The following is a 19,329-nucleotide window of genomic DNA, read 5'->3' as shown; positions in this document are numbered from 1 at the left end:
GTATAGCCGCACGTAAAACCGATTGCTGGCGTGACAATGTATGCCGTGGCGACAGATCGCCATACGCAAGCGACTGTGCGATTCTCTTCTTACTGTTTCTTCGTTACACTATCTCTCTTGTCTCATTGAGTACGAATACCTATAGTATATTCAATTGTGTTTACTACAGTATACATAACCTGTATTTCTGAATGAATAATTTTTAAAAATAATTGAAAATAAAATGTATCCGATAGTGATGATTAGGAAAGTGAAAGTGAGCAGCATCCTGCAAATGAAGCAAAATCGCCTTGCGGCGTACTATCACGTCATCTGTCACAGTTAGTTTATTATATTATTATATTTTATAATTGAATTGTGCATTTATCTGTGCATTTAGCCCATGTATATTTAGTATGTCTCAAGGGTCAAGGGTCAGTAAATATATAAAATTCTCTCCTGTTAGATTTAAATTTACACAATGTTCATGACATTTAATCTCAATTAATAATTTTAATTTCTTTCTTATTGAAAATACTGTAGTAAAACACTTGCTTGAAGAATAAATATCATGAAAACTGACAAAATTGTATTTCAAAATCAGCTGTCAGCGAGTAGCGCACCAATGTTTTTCTCATTTGTTATTGAAAGAAACATCCAAAAATGAATGAATTAATTGATATGATATCGATGATGGAGTTTATATACCTATAGGTACCTATTGACAGATTTATTATTGACATTTTTAATTTATGGTCCTTAGCAATATATTGTAACAACAAGCTAGTTTACTAGTTACTATTATATGAAAGTCATATTAACATTTTTTCATGTAGGTATATTTGAAATACATATTTTTTATAAATATTTCAGTACCCAACAATCATCACAGGGCTCACTAAATTTTTTTCACTACATTATTGGTGATAATGACAATTGGCAGCACTGATACATTATGTATTTATGGTTGTGTGTTGTGTATATAAATTAAAAATGAAATGTTTTATTTGAAAAGTTAAAAATGAATGTTGCATTTTGCAAGAAATCTTGGAAGATGTTCCGATTACTTTTGTCTTCAAGTCGTTTTTCACGAAGAAATATCCCTATTTCCAATGTATCTCAAAGAGGATATATCGTGCTGTAAGTATTTTGAGGTTATGTAAGTATCTCTTTGTGAATTTATATATTTCTCAGTATCCCAGAAATTGGAGAGGAGGCACCTGATAGTAATATTTTCATCTCGAGTGACGGCTTACCAGAGTTCAAAAATATTTTGATCGAAAATTGTATGGCAGCAATTGCAAAGCAGACCTTAGAGTTTGAGGAAGGAGTCAAAAAGTTAGATGAATCTCTGAATGCTAATCTATCTCAAGACATATTCAAAGAGATGTTCCAGCCCTTGGAACGTCTTACTGCTCCTTTAGATTTCACTTGGGGTCTGTCTAAAACTTTATACTTTGGCAACAATACTTTGATGCCCACTTCCAGCTACCTGGCAATTCATGAAAGGGCAAGAAAAGCGAGGGCTTCTAAGTATACTCAGAGTGGTATTTACAATGCTGTGAAGTTTGCTAAAGAAAATGGCAAAAAGTACAGTAGCGAAGAAGTTAGACTTTTACAAAAATTTGCCATTGAAGGTAAACTGAACGGTTTAGAACTTGATGCTCGAGGGAAAACTATCCTGACTGAGTATACCAATACTTTCAACAAACTTAAAGAAGAGTTTAGGCGTAAAACGGAAATATCCACCAAGATGTTTTCCCATATGGTGACGGACGGAACGATAACTCGGGACTTTCCTGTGGATTTACTGAAAGTGACGTCTACTGATCCCTGTTATCCTATGAAAGGACCTTGGAAACTGACACTACAGCCTCACGTCTACATGCCGGCCATGGAATATTGCTCTGATCGTCAGGTACTGTTGAGAATACTTCTGTTCGAATATCAGAAAAAAATATAGAGTTGCCCTCCCTATTTCATGCTCCAAACAACCATAATGTCTATCAACTCCACTCACAAGGTATTATCACATCAAACACAAGTAAATGCAAAACCAAGTCTAGTAAAATTATGTAAGAAATTCAAAATTTGAATGAATAAAACAGTATACAAAATAATGTAATAGATGTAAACATAAATACGAACAATATTATAATAGAATCAATCATATGTCTGAAAGAGTGATACAATCAAACTGAAAAGTTCACCCAAAAAATTTCTGCGTAATATAAACCAGTGAAAAGTTCAATTAGTCAGTAACTTGTGTGATAGAGGTTTGTGTGCTAATAAACTCGCTAGAATTGTGACTACTCAAAAAAAATAGAAGGGTATCTCTGTATTTTTTGGAGGTTTGAATGTTGCATTGTTTTTATGCTACTTCGAAACTGTTTGACTTGTTCATTTATTCCAAGTCTTCAGCCTCATTTCATAGGCTTATTACATTATTCCTCCTATTTTTTCATTAATTCTAACTGTCCTGTTCCCTTTATTAGTTTGTTAAGTGTCTCACCTAGTTTTCTTGAGTGTATTTGCAGGTGTATTCACCCAGTATTTTTTTTTTGTTTTTCATCAACCCATTTTCTGATTTGGTTCCATACCGTAGATTTTAGTAGTGCCCACAATATTGAAAAAAATAATGTCACTAACTTTTTTGTAGTTTTCATTTTTTTTAGATTAAGCAAGTAAAATAACAACTTTTTCTTCATATCAAGTTTTGTTTTCCCGAAAAAAAATCACTTATAAAAACAATCATTGATTGTCTGACACTAAAATATCTAGAGTATTTCTTATGACGTTGCAATTGTCAATTATTCGATTACTCAAGTCATTCACATCTAGTACAGAAATTTTATAAACAAGAGCCTTCAGATGAACCCTCAAATAGAGATCTAGAGGATTCAGCCAGCTGGGAGCTGCAGCCAGTTGGGAGCTCTATATGGGTGTAGGAGGTCTATACAGTTTTTGGGTTGACTTCCAGCTGCAGTGCAATTTTCCTGGTACTATTTGAAGGATCTTCTATCGCATCAAGTATAGCTTCTAGTTCAGGCGTTGTTATAGTTTCTAGTCTTCCACTACCTGCATTTTTATTGAAACTCCCAGTTTCACATAATCTTGCATGTAGCGTTCTAAATGTTTAGCACATGGTATTACTCTGTTAAGATTTCTATCCTGCTAAATTCTCCATGCTTCCTCCGTATTTTCATTTGCCATTACATAAATGAAGTGCATGTCAGCCATTTCAGCGTTAGTAAATATAATGTCATAATGGAATCACTGCTAATTGACAACTATGACTTTCACTGATATGTCAACACTATCACTGTCAGCTGGTCTCTAAAGCAGGTATTCATGATATGCAAAGTGGCTTTAATTTTTTTGAAAATGAAGCTAGATATGAAGAAAACACAGGCGACGAAGAAGTTGTATTTTTGGTTGATTATTCTAAAAAAATGAAAAACTACAAGTCAGTGGTGTACTTTTTTTCCAATATTGTTGGCTGTGGTAGCCACTGAGACTCCACCGAACCTTATAATTTCAATCTAGTTAGGGCTAAATAAGCGCCTTATTACTTCAAATAACCGTAGCAAATTTCAACTATATCCCTATTTCCTGAATCCTAAATTTCAATTATATGCCCACATAGTAACGGCTAAATCCAACAATTTATGATAACTTATGTATAAGTTATCTGAGGGACCAGTTTGCAGTATATATCAATAAATCACTAGGTTTACTAGCTATTAATTTCATTCAACAGGGTACTTTTCTACATCTTTCATGATACATAATACATTATACTTCCCAAAAAGAATTAGTAGTTTAACAATTAAAGCAATTATTATTTAACTTACGATTGTCTACAATTCAAACAGGTTCTGAAAAAAAATTTCAATACGGATTTTATTTCACATTTTGACTTCTTTGTCATTTATCATTTTTTTCCACTATATAACATTTTCAACATACTGGATAATACTAAAATTCTTACTTTACATTTAACAAGTAATTTCAAAGATATATAATATACATTGTGTATGAGTCAAGTGAAATACATTCAATAATATATTATGGCAGAGTATTCGACAAAATGTCTGAAGACTGGTATTTTTATACATGTTATGTCATGTAATTTTTTATTCAAAATGTATATTTTTGAATTTTTGAATTTTTTCGAATGATCTAGACATACTTGCATGTCTTATAATCTGTCTCTCCACATTCAACAAAAATATTTTTTGAACACACATTTGCTGCAACACACTCAAAAACTATTAAGTAATGTTGTATTAATGTATAATATCAATAATAATAATAATACTTTATTTGCCCAAAGACTGTATAAAGTTGTATAGGCAACTGTTGACAATAAAATAGAGATACTGAAACTTAAATGAGGCGATAGTGAAAGAAGACAAGACATTAGAATTTTGAAAAAATTCTAGTACTTATATAATAACATCTTTCTAACAGATATGGTTTCAGTATTTGTTTGAAATTATTATACAGTTGCTTGCAGTCTTCACATACTCAGCAAGATTATTTTGAATTTTAGGACCAATGTAATCTGGCCCAGAATGAGTCACTTTTAATTTCGCAATTGGTACATGGAACTGGTTTTGGTTCTAGTATCTTGATGGTGAATATTCTTATTCATTGTGAAATAAGACATAATTGTAGAGTTTTTAATATCTCCAATTCTAGAGTCAATGCTATTTACATAGAGAATAAACAAGATAAGACCTAATGTGGAGTTCCTACGTTCAGAGTTAAATTTGAAAGTACTATTATTTTCATCTGTTACAATGACAGAAACTGATCCTGTTTCTGGAGAAATTAATATATTCAACTGAGTTAAACACCCCTTATACCATAATATCCCAAATTTGAAGCCAGTTTTTCATAAGTGACAGTTGCACGGCTCAAATCACATAGGAGTACTGCCGGACAATCACCTGTATTCAATTCAGCAACGAAGAATTGGACGTAGCCTATACAACAAATAATAAACAAATAAAAATGAAACTTTAGTGATTGATAAATTGGAAATATACAAGTTGACTTGTGGTTCTTGTCCAACATTTTATATCAGACAAACTGGTGGAACCTTTTCCAAAAGAATAAAAGAACATATAAGTAGTTTTTTGAATGGGAACATATGCGAACCATCTTTTGATAGAGGGGCACAAGTTTAATTACGATTAGGTCATGTTGCATTTGGAAGACAAAGGCTCAAAAGTCAACCTTTTGGAATGTTTAGAAATCAATAGATTTAAAAATTCAGTATTATTGCTTAATGATCAAATAGCTTTGAATTGTTCTCCTTTGTTGAATTTAGTTTGCAATGAGGAAATTGGTAATTAGGATAGATCTTAAAAGTAGGTAAAATGATGGCCCAGGTAAAAATTCTTCAATTTTATGAGTTGTTCTTATGAAGGTACACAGGTTAGGCAATGAATCCATCATTTCGACCTTTGTCGGGTGGAATTAGTCATAGTGATTCAAATTACTGTAAAAGCATGACAAAGAATTTATTTAAACAATATTGTGACGTCTGAAGCGGCTTTTGTATAGCGAAACACTTGTCGGGTTTTGTAAACTTTCAAGTGTGTTTTACTAATATGTGGAAAATAAGTATCAAGTGTGTTTTAGTAACTTTATGTAATGTAATAAATTTCTGCAATGACTCTGAAAATACTTGATATTTTCAAAATTAATGGAAGATAGCTATAGGACATGTACATGATATTCATTGATTAATATACATGGTATGGTACTTGAAATAAAGTTAATATTGTCCACTTACAAGTCAAAAAAAATTTTTACAGAAATGTTCAACCAAAAAATACCAGTCGATGTGTCTGCACACATTCATTAATTAATGAATTTATTCCATTTGATTGTTGATTATGAATGAACAAAAGCTAATAGTCATTTCTAACAGGTTGCGATGGAATATGTGGCAAGCTTTGGTCGGAAGAGGATCCAACTATGGAGAGAGAGAATTAAGGACTGGTTTGAATTTGGACGAGATAAGGTACATAAAGCGTGATATTGCCAACATATTAGGGTATGAAACTTATGCTGATATGTCGATGGAAACAAAGATGGCTGGTAAGGTGTCGGAGGTGAAAAATGTAATCTCGGGTTGTTGGAAAGAGCAAGGCCTGCTCAGGAAGAGGAGTTGAAGAATTTACATGAATTCGCTGCACAAAGAGGGTTTCAACATGAGAAGTTAGAACTGTGGGATGTGCCTTACTGGAGAGAGAAAGCAACAAAAGAGTGAGTTCGGTTACAGCGATGATGAATTGAAGAAGTATTTTCAGCTCAACGTTGTATTGGAAGGTTTGTTCAAGTTGTGCGAAAAGCTGTTCGATTAACCATAAAGCAGAGGCCAGGCATTTCGAAGTGGCATAAGGATGTGAAGTTCTATGATATTTTCGAGCCCCACAAGCGCTCCAGTAGCTGGATTCTACTTTGATCCTTACGATAGGAGTGAGCAGAGAATGAAGATAGAAAACAATGGTTTTATGATTGGCGTTCAAATAGAAGCATTTTAACTGAAAGAAACCCACTAGCTGCTCTCATATTCAATTTCGACTGTCCTGTGGACAACAAGACACCATGTTTATCGTTTAAGGAAGTCAAGGCTTTGTTCAGCAAGTTCGGACATGCTTTGCAGCATTTATTAACACGTACGAATTATTTAGAAGTTTCCGGATTATCAAACATCGAATGGGATGCTGTAGAGGTAAGTGGACACGTATTGTCCCACTGGCTGTTCGACAAAGACGTGATGGATAGCATAACCTCTCATCATGAACTGGGGAAAAGTTGCCAGAGAAGATGTATCAGTCGGTATTGAACGTGAACAAACACATGGCTGGTACTGATTTATCACGTGAACTGTACTTGTCATCGTTAGACTTGGAACTACACTCTACAAAAGACTTTTGGTTAGACATAGTGAAAAAATTGTGGCCCCAATACAGGTGTTTCCCATTACACAAAATAGACTCACATCCCTATCGTTTTCTCAGATAGTTTGTGATGAATGGGGCGCAGCGTATTATTCTCATTTTTGGTCAAGGATGATAGCCGCCGATGTATATAGTGCCTTCCATGAAGTTAAAGGTGATGAGAAAAAAATTGTGGAAGTAGGTAAAAGGTATCGAAACTCTTTCTTAGCGTTAGGAGGAAGTGTTCATCAGGACAAATATTCAGAGAGTTTCGCGGTCGAGATCCTTCGCCGAAGGCTCTGCTCAGTTCCTTAGGTTTGAAAAAAATCGCACCAGCCAAAAGTAAATAAAATAATGCAAGTTGAGTGTTTAATATTAAGATGTTAATTAATAAATAGTTTAAGTTGTACATGATTCTTTTCCAAAACATTCTGAAAGTGATCATTTTTCATTAGTTTCAAGCTGAATTTCAACTCGTCTGTGCCTTGTTTTTTCATCCCAAGCTTGCACAATGCTTCACCTCTTCTTCCTATGCACTGTGCCCTCTCTTTCAAATTTGAAGCACATTCAGGCTTCAGAAGGTCTATAGCAGAGCTGCAGTCTTGGAGAACTTTGTGAAAGTTGCCTTGAAAGGAATACAATCAGTGGAGTTAGTAGGTAAAACATTTTCCAATAAAAAATGGCAATATTTCAATTTTGATTGTTGACCATCTCATTATTGTTCATTATTGACCCATTTGAAACATTTTTATAGTGGTTGACTAGGCATTAGATATTGCTGGATGTATTTACTGACCCACTTGGTCTGATATTTTGGTGTCGGTCAATATTACATATGAGAGAAATTTTGTAAAATGAAATATTGCAATTATTATTTCATCAGTTGAATGGAACTCTCTGATTATTGATGGAATTCCACACCAAAACGTACTATTAGGGTTTATTGTGATCTTCACTTTCACAAGCAGTCCTAAAAATCGCAATAAATTGGATTATGAATAATTAAAATAGATAATTCCAAAATAGTAGGTGCTAAATTCTCAGAAATGACTGACGTTGCAGTGGCGTACGCAAATTATACTAAACAGAAGGGGGAAATAATTTAATTTAATTTTATTCATTATTTATTTATGGGTGAACCCCAATATTTGTTTACAATAAACTGTGTAACAATAAAAGCTTATACTATACTATACTAATTATTATAAATACCTTTATGTGTGTAACAAAAGACAATAAAAACAGACAGTATTAACTAATAAAATACATTTATATGACTAATGAGCGAGAGACTTGTTTTTTAAAAGTATTTTGATTATCACAGAAAAATTGACTTTGTCACAGTAGTTTTTTCCCAGTCTCAACATTTCAGATAAAGGAGAATGATAACCATAGTTGGTTGAGTGATACGGTGTAAAAAATAACTTTTTTGTCTAGTGGACCTCTGGAACGTTGAAGTTGATAAGAGATAGAATTTCCGGACAATCAATGAGACCAGATATAATTTTGAATAGATAAACCAATGTCGCAGTTGTTCTTCTATCCTCAAGACTCGACAGAGATAATATACTCATCACTTCACTGTAACTGTATTCACCTATAACCAACCCTAGTTGTATGCCATGGTCCTTAGAAATTTATTTTGCACATTTTCTAATTGTTGTTTATACTTATGTAGTAGTAGGGACTCCAGATGATGGTGTTATACTCTATGATAGGGCGTACTAAAGACCAATATAATACTTTGGTTGTGAATGGAGAAAGATTGGTTGATGATCTCACAATAAAGCCGAGCATGATAAAATATATAGAATCACAACCTTGACAAAAATGTTTCCGTTTTAATGTAATTATATTTCTGAGAATTTAGTGTCTACTATTATGGAATTGTACTTTTTATAGTGAGTTTTTATTGTTTCATCTTTTTCTGAAATTGAAAAAAAAAATTCATTTGTTGCATACTTTTTCAACTTTAATTTCATCTTCCAAAAATAGAAAAATATATTCAAGATAGAAGAGATATTCATTTACAATAGCAATAACAAAAATTTAAAATGCAATAAAAGTGCAATAATGAATCACAGAAAAAGTAGAAAATAGTGATCAGTGAAAATAAAAATACTATTTATTTATGAAGATGAGCAACTCACTTAGGTATTTTTCTTATTGAATTGGTAAGACATGTTTAATGAGAAAAGAAGTATATTTGTTGTCATTATTCAAATACAGGTTTCTGGTTTCTTTGTCAGATTCTATATGCATACACTTTGCATACTAATTACCTTTGTCAGAAGTTAGAATTCAGGTTTCTACACTCAGGTGCATCAAAAATTGCCACATTGAAATGTTTAAAAAAGTTGATCCCGACTAGATTTTAGTTTTTTAGCCCGATTTTCAAATTTTTATTTAATATACGAAAGGAAATTCATCAAACAAATTCACTAATAAGGCCCGATTTATACATACAAGAGGAAAAACATAGTTAGGTTTCTATCATCTAGGTTTAAAATACTCTGAAATGAAATACCAAGTTTTGAATGACACTCAAAACCATCCTGTACCTAAGTTTGGTTCATTATCTATACATGATTTCTTCATTCAATTTGATATCAAGCTTTCTTTCAAATTTATAGATATAAGGAAGGTTTATCAAAACGAGGAAACATAGGTATTGATGATTCAATTAAGTTTTTGGAAAACTTGTCTGTGAAACATCAATATCGAAATTCTTTCCTTTGCAGATGGTCAAGGTTTAATGTATTTTGAGTTACTCGGGCAAAACATTTTAGTGCTTGTATTTGTAAATAGTATTGTAAATATTATCTTGTCCTAAAAATTAGTGAAATATATTCTTAGTATACTACAAAAAGACACATTGAATATAGAATCATGTCTAAACGTGTACATAATGTAAAAACACATAAAACGTAAAAATTTAATTAAAAACGTTTAAAAAAATGAATGTTACAATATAAAATACAAACTCGTTTTAAATTGAAAGTATTCAAAATGCTAGGGAGGGATGAAAAATATATATGAAAATTGAGACATTAATTTAGTAGAATTTGTTTATAGTAATGTTATATTTTCATTTTTGAGCCATTTGATCACTGAAATTTGAATAACTTGAACACATATTCCGTTTTCATATAATCTGGAGCAAGATTGAATAATTTAGGTCCAATGTATGTGATTGATCTTTGTCCAATAGCTTTGTTCATTTTCGGTATATTTAGGTTATTCGCTTTGAGTCAGGTTTCATATCCATGTTGATGATTATTGAACTTATTTCTGTTGTGAAATATAAATAATAATAATTGTTTAAAATAAAGATATCTCAAACTCATCAGATCACAATATTGGATATTTGTGCCGATGGGAAACGAAAGTTTAAATTATAGATAATTTTGAAAAATCGTTTCTGTAGTACCATAAGCGGTTGTACAGTTATACTATAGACCCCACCCCATCCTAGATTTCCATACATTAAGAGAGACTGAACTAACGAAAAATATATACTGCGCAAATCATTGATACTCAGTATATTTTCAAGTGTACGAAAAACATACAAAAGGGCTCTGAGTATTTAAAAAGATAGTCTATATGTATTTTCCAATAAGATTATGGTCAATGTGTATTTCAAGATATTTTATTGAACTGGATTTTTTCAAAGTTATGTTCTTATTTCTGCTAGTTAAATGAATATTGATGTTTTGTGCATTGGGAAAACCATGACTGTTACTACAAAATGAAATGTAGGATATTTTATCAATATTTATTGTCAGTAAACTATCATCAAGCCAATTTACTATAGTGTCAATATCGTTTCTTGTATGAGATATTACATCTTCCTAGGGTTGCTCCATCAATTATTAGTGCTGTATCATCAGCATATGAGACCTCTTTTCCAGAAATATCAATGGATAACTATTCAAATATAATATAAGTAGGATTGGCCCTGAAACTGTGCCCTGGGGAACTCCGTATTTAGTTTCTAATGAGTCGCTCAGTACACCGTCTATTTTAATCATTTGTACTCTTTCATTGAGGTAGTTTTGATTAGATCATTTGCCAGACCTGTGATACCAAGATTATTCAATTTCGAGAATATTCGATTATAATTTAATAATAATATAAACGTATCTGGGGCTACCAGCTGTCATGTCTTGCATTGAGTGGACAGATTTAGCAGAAGGTTTTGGCTCTGGTGAACTCCCAAATGAAATTTCATCTGTCAAAAAAATTAACTATAAACGTAAACAAGTCGAACTACATGATGATAACGAGAAACAGTTCGTGGATTTATATGACTGGTAAAATTGTCACAAGTTACCTATCCAAAACAAATTGCATCATATATCTTAGCCTCTGCATTGATGAAGTGGGAAAAGAATATACAAAAAATGTGAAAAAATAGCACAAGCTTTTATGTCTTGGGACGAATCTCAAAATCCACTACATTTGCCAAAGGAATTCACTGAGTTTCTTTATTTTTTTGCATAGTTGCATTACATATCAATACTTACTTGGAGTTGGTCCGCATAAAACCGAATCATGTCCGTTAACCAGCTGTTGCCGCCCTACGAATGACAACTCTCAGAAATCGAAACTTGGCGAGCTGAAGACTAACGAGGTCTAACCTTTTAACGTGCGATTTCTATCACATACTATGAGACTTGTACGTACACACATAAAACCCAGCTTAATAATATTAATTTATACATCTACCCCACATTGAATGTACAAATGGAAAGATTGGTCATGTATTTTGCTGTTGGAAGAAAAAACAGGATGCAATATAGCGTCTGAGTTTGGATGGGTATTCGACTGTTGCCTAGGTTAATTTAGAAATTATTTGATGTATATCAGTCTAATAGCAAAAACATGGAAAAATGCACTTTCCCAACTTTTCTGATGATATCTATCTTCCCAAGTTTAACGTTTTCTTTCTTGGTTCTAATTAATTTATTCGAAATCATATTGCGCAATATATCATATGAAGCTTCAGTGGGCAAACCTCTAAAGGTTTCCTGGAAAAAAATAGTTGTGTAATTTTTGCCCATCTAGTGTTTCGTGGACTGGAATAATTTTAGCAGTTTTCAAGGTATGTGGAAATGTCCGGTTTTAAGGAACATGTTTACAAAAAAGTGACTGGTTTATTGATATAGTTGATTGATTTTTTCAAAGGAATGGAAAATTCCATCGATACCAAATGAATATTTATTTTTTTGTTTGAGGAGTGTCAGCAGTCCATTTTCTACGAATCACACGTAAAAAAGTAAGGCCCCGTTAATCCTTAGCTCGCATAAGTTTCGACTTTTGAGGGTTGTCGTTCGTAGGGGTGCGACAGCTGGTTGACGGGAAAAACAGATTTTTTAAAAACAGGTGGACAAAAAAAATGTTACACATATTTGAGTTCTCTGTAGGTTCTGTAGTTATTCGAACTCGACCAAAGTGAAACTTTTTTGTTGTTTTTGTTTTTTCGATAACTCCCATGTAGCCTTACAGGGATCTGGGAAAATGAATATTTTACTATGGAAATATAATTTTTTTTGTAGTTCTTACTAGTTATTTATGTTTCTGTTATGAAATCTATATTTTTTTCAGAGATTTGCTGACAGCGCTTCAGAATGAATAAGTCTTGGAGTTTATTGCTTGGAATTCGAATTTCATCTGATATAATTTTTTTCTAATTTTTCGATTGCTTGTGGTATTTTTTGAAAGGGAAATATTTATTGAAATAGTGCATGAGTGTATCGTGAAAACTGTTGAAAGCTCCTTCAGGGTAATTAAAATTCGACCCCCACAATTGTGTAATAACTGGCATTGTGATAATTAACGTAAAATGTCATTATTAATAAAGATCGAGGCCGATTCCGTTTCTTCAGTATCGATATTTTTCCAGTTGAAAAGCGCTGAACTACTTTATGACTGTCGGACCTTTGAGCGTCGTTGTGGTCATATACAAGTTTGGCTAGACTAAACAAATGTATATATTACATCCTGACGAAGATCATACGCTTGGGAAAGTAAAAAATGCTGAGATGAGGTTTTTGTGGCTAGCATTGTTGACGCCAGGGCTTAGGAGTTTTTGCGAGAACACAAAAAAGTCGGTCTCGTCGAGACGAGATTGGAGGTCTCATCCCTCAGTCTTCGAGGCTGAGGAACGTGGCCTAAATAGGGGAGTTATTTTGTTTGTAAGTGCGTGGTACGGAATTTAAGAAAAATCGTTAGTGAACTCATAAACCGGTATTGGGTACAGGGGAGTTTGAAATTAAAGTGTTGTTGTTGAAGACACACCGGGTCAACGGAACCTATGGTTGACCATGAACCACCCAAAGAGTCGTTATGTGAGTGTTAGTGTTTTTTTACTAACCAGTTGATATTGAGAGAGAGTTCACATATTATTCAGTCTGAGTCCACTTCCTATTTGCAAAGAGGTTATATATGTTGGGTTCCTAGTGCTGATAGTTTAGCTAGAGTTCATAATACAGTTACAGAAAAAGAGCGTAAATTTAAAGTTATACATCACTCTCTCTGAAGAAAAAGTAAAACAAAGTATTTTGTACCGAGTTGGTACGTTTGTAGTTGTATAAGATTTTAAATTAAATAGTAAACAGCACAGTCAAATTTGCGGCGAATTATTTGTTCAATTTCTTTTTTATTTAATTTAATTTAACATTTTTTTATGAGATTTTACACGTTGTTTTTTATTATGTTGTCCATGGAGTCGTTTTTCTACTTATATACTTTATATTTGAAACCTTGGACTTTAATTTCCTTTTGACTGAGAAAAACAACATCCTCGTATCTGTAGAGTAAGATGAAGTTAAGAGAGTTAACTAAGATTAAAATTCAATTCTGGAACCACATAATGAGAGAGAATATAAGTAGGTATACTAAATGATCAGATTTCAAAAAGACCGGCCTTCGTGCGATCGGCATAAACCCTACAGCCTGTTCGGAATTGCCTGACATCCAAATTTTGATTGATGTGGAGAAATCTGCTTCTGATGAAAGCAGCTGCCAAAAAAAAATTGATTTGAAAAGAATAAATAAATCAGATAGGAACATTTGTAACAAATGGAATCTCCCAAAATACAGAAGATACTTCTTCAAATATGAAAAGAACAATTATTTTACCCCGGATATTATTTCTAATATTTTCTATTCTGCTTCCATACTTCATTTTTGGTTTTTGAAACGCAACGTGCAAAATTCCAAATAATGTTCAATCCGGCTGTTGTCTTTCCGGATATAATTCAAAATAAATTTGTGCTGTTTTCGTACTATTCCTATCAAATTTATAATGAAGTTTCAACATATCTCGTTTTTCTTCATTTGAGAATGAGGATATTTCGGAGTATTTAACTTATGATGTTTGATGAGTTTTGACAACAAGACCATCTCATATGAAGTTGTTTTTTTAATACATGTGGTTTCAGAAGAGCAAATCACAACAAATTATACATCAATGAAATCAGAATGAGAATCATTATTTCACTGTATGAAAAAACAATATGGCACCCATAATAGAAAGAAAAAAGTTGATGATTGCCAGAAGACGAAACGTCGGATAGTAAATTTGAACATGAAAACGTGTAGCTGAAAAAGAGTATCAATGAAAATGTGTTTTTGGTTTTGAGCTGTGTTGTCCATATACGCTAGGAAGAAATAAAACGAAAATACCGATTTTCAGTGTTTTCCGAATATTTCCGAAAATACTTGGAATTTTACAAGTTTCAAAACGGTATTTTGTTGAGCACAAAAAACGCAACTTTGCCCTAATTTAAGCTTCGACGTATCTCCTGTAGTTTAGGAAATCTCAATATGGTGCAGGTCGAATTTGAATTACCTGTATAGACGAAAAAACAATGATTGGGAATGCTCATTGAAACTTCCTCTGATTTGAGAGAGTTTCCGACTTTTGGTATTGAAAAACATTTTGGATCATGGTGCTGTTGAAATTGAACTTTGCAAACCAAACCACCTTACCTCGACTAAAACAAATGAAAATTTAGATTAAGGCATTGCTGAACGAAAATGAGCGAAAAATTATATCACAATTTTTTCTTAAACAATCCCCCCGTACTACTCACCCACTGCAAAATGTGCTTCAGCTCTGGAAATATAGAAGTCGACGAAATTTTTGCTGATTTTTATTCCAAAGCTGTACGCGCTAATTGCCCCCAAATAATTCTTGTTCTTCAAAAACTCGTCCCCCTTAGCTTTGATGAACTGAGGGTTCCTCTCTTCTGGCCTAATGTCTTCGCTAACGAACCCAGCTGATCTGCGGGCTTCGGCTTGCTTCGTCAACCACTCGTTTTCCTCCTCTAGACGCGACTCCCTGCTGGGAGTTGGAAACTCTCGTGGGGTGAATTCTATTTGAAGAGTTTTGGCGGTTCTTGGTTGTATGGGTTCGGAAGTTTCGACCCTTTCAGATTTCTGTTTAATTGCTTTTCTCCGCAGGTGTGGCAATTTTGCGTTTCTCGAAATGCTTTTCTCCCATTCTGCGATGTCTCCTAGAGCTGTAGCTTCCTCGTGCTTTCTGATATTTTCTATAGTATTTCTAGTTAAGGTATCCGTTTCTATTTGCTTTCTGACCGCCACTCGTTTCAGCTCAGCGTTTTTCCCCAGCTTTCCTCGCACTCCTTTTGGGTTTCCTGGTAAAATTCCTCGAGAAGTTCCTTTTTCAACTGTAGTCTTTCTGCTTTCGGTATATCTGGTTCCAAAGTGTTCCACTCCTCATCTGCAGTTTTCTTCAATTCGAAAATTATTTCTGTGGGAGTGATTGTACATTTACTAGCAGCTCGTTCGATAGGTTCAAGTAGGATTGCTTCGAAATACGTTTGTTCGTAAGAAGCTTTGATGTATCTCGACGCAATAATGATGTCAACGTTGGGGGAGTTTCTGCTCCTCAGTGGAACTTGTATTGTTATACTGTCAGATGTTTGTTTCCACGTGTAATCTTTGATTATTATGGGCATTCTTGAATCAGAGTATATCCTAATTCACTGACGGTTCAGACAGTGTGTCAACTTCCGTCGGACTTTGTTTCATCAATATTCAGTTTCTATGGTGATGTAGTTTTGTCGTGTTATGTGAGAATAAGTATACAGCGCCGCGTTTTTTTCAAGGCCAAAACACAAGCACTACAGGAAAATATTTGAGGCGATATCAGAGCGGTACCTGTGCGAAAGTAGCGATTCACATTGGATTTGAATCGCTGGAGATTAAATCGATTTGGAAAAATGTTCTCAGCAAGTTTACTTCACATGAACGCAGTTCTCCAGATGAGAGAGTTCCTAAACAGTGAAGTTCGAGGTGTACTGAGTTGAACCTCAAAACGATGAGCAGCCACAGTCCGTCGCGTATTCCTGATATGTAACGCTCTTGGTGGAATCAAATGTGCCAAGTCAGTTGGACGCTTCCTGTGAAAGTATCAATAAAAGAGAGACAAATCTCCAACTCTTCTTCGATGTTCCAGGCTATCAAGGTTGCACGTGATGATCGCGTCTCCAATCAGGCGGATGGTTCTTTTCTGGACGGAATCCAGCAGAACAATACTCCAAAGAAGGTCTGATCTGAGCTTAATAAAGCACCAAAAGTTGCTAAGATATGTACAGTTTTCTGGTTCGGAACAGTGTTCCAAGCTTTTGAGAAGTAGCCTTTGTAATTCCAGATACTCATTGTTCCAAGACATATTGGAGTACATTCCAGTTCCCAACAAACTCATCGAAGCATAAAGCGGAATTGTCTGACCTAACATTATTATATCCGGTTCGGAGACATTAATTTATCAACTTGGAGAAAACCGATGCCTGGGTTTTTGTGGCATTGAATTGAGCGTGGTTACTTTCACCCCAATTCGAAATAACGCCTAGAACCTCATTAAGATATGTAACCTCCAGCTGCCGGTAAAGATGCCCTGTAACTGTTACGTCACGAGACCACGTGACGTGTCTAACGAAATCGCAAAAGTAAGCAATCCTGTATGTCTATAATCGTTGAGCGGGCTCCATATATTTCGAAAGTAGTAGCAACTTTTATCATTTTTTTTTCATCTGGCGCTTCATTTATATGAACCTCTGAACTTGTTTGAACGTAAGGGTTTTTGATTTTTTGAGCCTATAACTTAAGAATGCTATGACCTTGAACTATTTGCTTGTATATTAACACCATTTTTTAGCGAGCGCAATCGAATTTATCATTGAAAACTTGATTCACAAAGTTGACGAGTTCCATATTTTTGAGTTCTCTTCTACAGTATTTTTTTCGTCAAAAAGCAATGCTTTATCAACACACGAGATTCCTTTATATCCATTTTCTTCAAACTAACAAAAGTTCCTTCACTCAACATATTCTCTCCCGCAAACTAATAGTCCGACAGCTGTGAAATTTGTAGACGTGTCTTTTGAAGGTTAGACCAGTATCTGTGTCCAATTTCTATACGCCAGTAACGGAAAGTTAATGAAATCTGATAGAAAAATCATTTATATCGTGAAAAATTTTTTTAGACCCTTTGCTCCATATTGTAACATTATTTATTTTCACTGAAAATTCAGTTGTTGGTTACCTACCATTTGAAAACAAAAATCAAGTAAAAAAAAAGTATGTCAGGTGTGGGGTTCGAACCCACGCTCCCTTTCGGGAACCAGAACTTAAGTCTGGCGCCTTAGACCGCTCGGCCAACCTGACTTGAAAGCAACAGTGATTTAAAATGTTATTGCACAATGTTGTGCAACAATATGATAATCATTCAGTGGAAACGATCTAGAATAGAAAACACTTCAGCATTTTCATATACCTTCAATATTGAAATAGGAAATCGTTTCAGTTGAATCTTTTCATGAACTTTTTGCAGATATAGTCCAGTCATCTTAGTAAGTGCAACTCGGAATTTGAGATACCCAACTATAAACTCGTATAACCTTGTATTTTGACATCACGAAAGTTTTTTCAAAACGTAGGTACTTATGGTATGTTGTACGCGACTATCAAAATCTAATCTTGTAATATTCATTTCCACTGGGAAGTCAGTCGTTGGTTACCTACTATTCACAAAAAAATCAAATGAAAAAAATATCAGTTGTGGGGTTTGAATCCAAGCTACCTTTCGGGAACCAGAACTTAAGTCTTAGCGCCTTAGACCGCTCGGCCAACCTGACTTGAACCTGAAGTTGGCAAATACAGTTAATTCGAAATGTTGTTGCACAATATTGTGAAATGAAGTATCTGCAATCTGGCAAACAGCCCCTAACCAAGTATTTATAACAACGAATATTTAGCACCTTACGCTTGTTACAACAAAATAATTTTTTTTGTAAATATACAGTGTGTCCACTAAATGTGCATCAAATGGGAAACTTTTTTATTATCGATTTCTCAGAAAATTTTATTCTTGACAAAAGTTGGTGCATGTTCCAAAACTATACCAAGTGTACCTGAAATGGCTTTATGACGAATACCATACAGGATAGGCCAAAAGATATAAAGTTTGTTCAAGAGTAAAGTACCCTTATTTCAAAAAATATAGAAATATGTTGAAGAGAAAAGTTATGTTCAGATACGAAGTCGTGGCCTGCTATTCGAATTTATTTTTGAAAAATTTTGAATTACCCCCGTATGATACATATTTTTACTATTTTGATTTAGGTAATATGTATTTGAAGTAGTGACAATCAAATCAGTTTGGAGTTATTCTTATCAAATTAAAGTGTATTTGTAAAATTTACTCGGATTTTTATTTTCAGGTGACCGTCAACTTCATGTGTGTTGCAACGATATTTAACAGAACTCTAGAATAAAACAAATATTCTTTTTAACGAGGCAAATACTTTACCAAGTATAATGTTCATATGAATAAACTGTCAAAAGCTATCGCGGATAGTCACGAACAAAAAAGAACCAATAAGCGATAGTACAGAAAAATACCTACAGTAGGTAACTTAACAACTTAACAGGCGCTAACAATGAAAATTATCGAAGCGTCTCTGTATGTCCACCTTCTCTTTCGATGCATCTAATTGTTCGCTCATGAAATTCGTTTAATGTAGATCGCAACACACTAGAGGGAATATTTCTGCAATGAACTCGTATTGAAGTTTCTAGCTCATCAACATTATTAAAGGGGCGATCTCTGTAGACTTTTTGTTTTAAGTATCTCCATAAGAAATAATCTAGAGGTGTAAGGTCTGGAGAACGAGGAGGCCATCGAGGATCGGTATTTTGTCCTAACCATTTATGTCCTATTCAGTCACTGAGAAACATTTCTAGTAGAATGAGCAGGACATCCGTCATGTTGGAACCATAACTTTTGTCGTTCTACTAATACCATATCATCCAAAAACTCTCCTATTTCAGTTTCCAAAAAGTTTAAGTACCTGTAACC

General features: G+C 33.9%; 2 protein-coding genes and 1 non-coding gene across 3 annotated transcripts; 1 reads left to right on the top strand and 2 right to left on the bottom strand.

The window, feature by feature from the left end:
- Positions 1-916: 916 nt before the first annotated feature.
- Positions 917-7,347, top strand: LOC111502397 (uncharacterized). The gene is given in 11 exon segments (XM_074176311.1): positions 917-1,119; positions 1,174-1,902; positions 5,924-6,123; positions 6,126-6,244; positions 6,246-6,351; positions 6,354-6,426; positions 6,428-6,522; positions 6,525-6,797; positions 6,800-7,003; positions 7,006-7,185; positions 7,188-7,347. Coding segments are annotated over 11 exon segments (2,199 nt in total). The 5' UTR covers positions 917-1,000; the 3' UTR covers positions 7,289-7,347.
- Positions 7,294-16,009, bottom strand: LOC111502409 (dynein axonemal assembly factor 4). The gene is given in 3 exon segments (XM_023156488.2): positions 7,294-7,563; positions 15,038-15,577; positions 15,580-16,009. Coding segments are annotated over 3 exon segments (1,128 nt in total). The 5' UTR covers positions 15,926-16,009; the 3' UTR covers positions 7,294-7,321.
- A 1,543-nt stretch (positions 16,010-17,552) lies between these two features.
- TRNAL-UAA (transfer RNA leucine (anticodon UAA)) lies at positions 17,553-17,636 on the bottom strand. The gene has a single exon. It is a non-coding gene; the product is annotated as a tRNA-Leu (tRNA).
- Positions 17,637-19,329: the final 1,693 nt, after the last annotated feature.

This window comes from Leptinotarsa decemlineata, unplaced genomic scaffold (assembly GCF_025532065.1).
Source record: "Leptinotarsa decemlineata unplaced genomic scaffold, Ldec_3_MD MMD2_tig00001719_RagTag_RagTag, whole genome shotgun sequence".
Lineage (NCBI taxonomy): Eukaryota > Metazoa > Arthropoda > Insecta > Coleoptera > Chrysomelidae > Leptinotarsa > Leptinotarsa decemlineata.
This window is presented reverse-complemented; position numbering and strand designations above follow the sequence as displayed.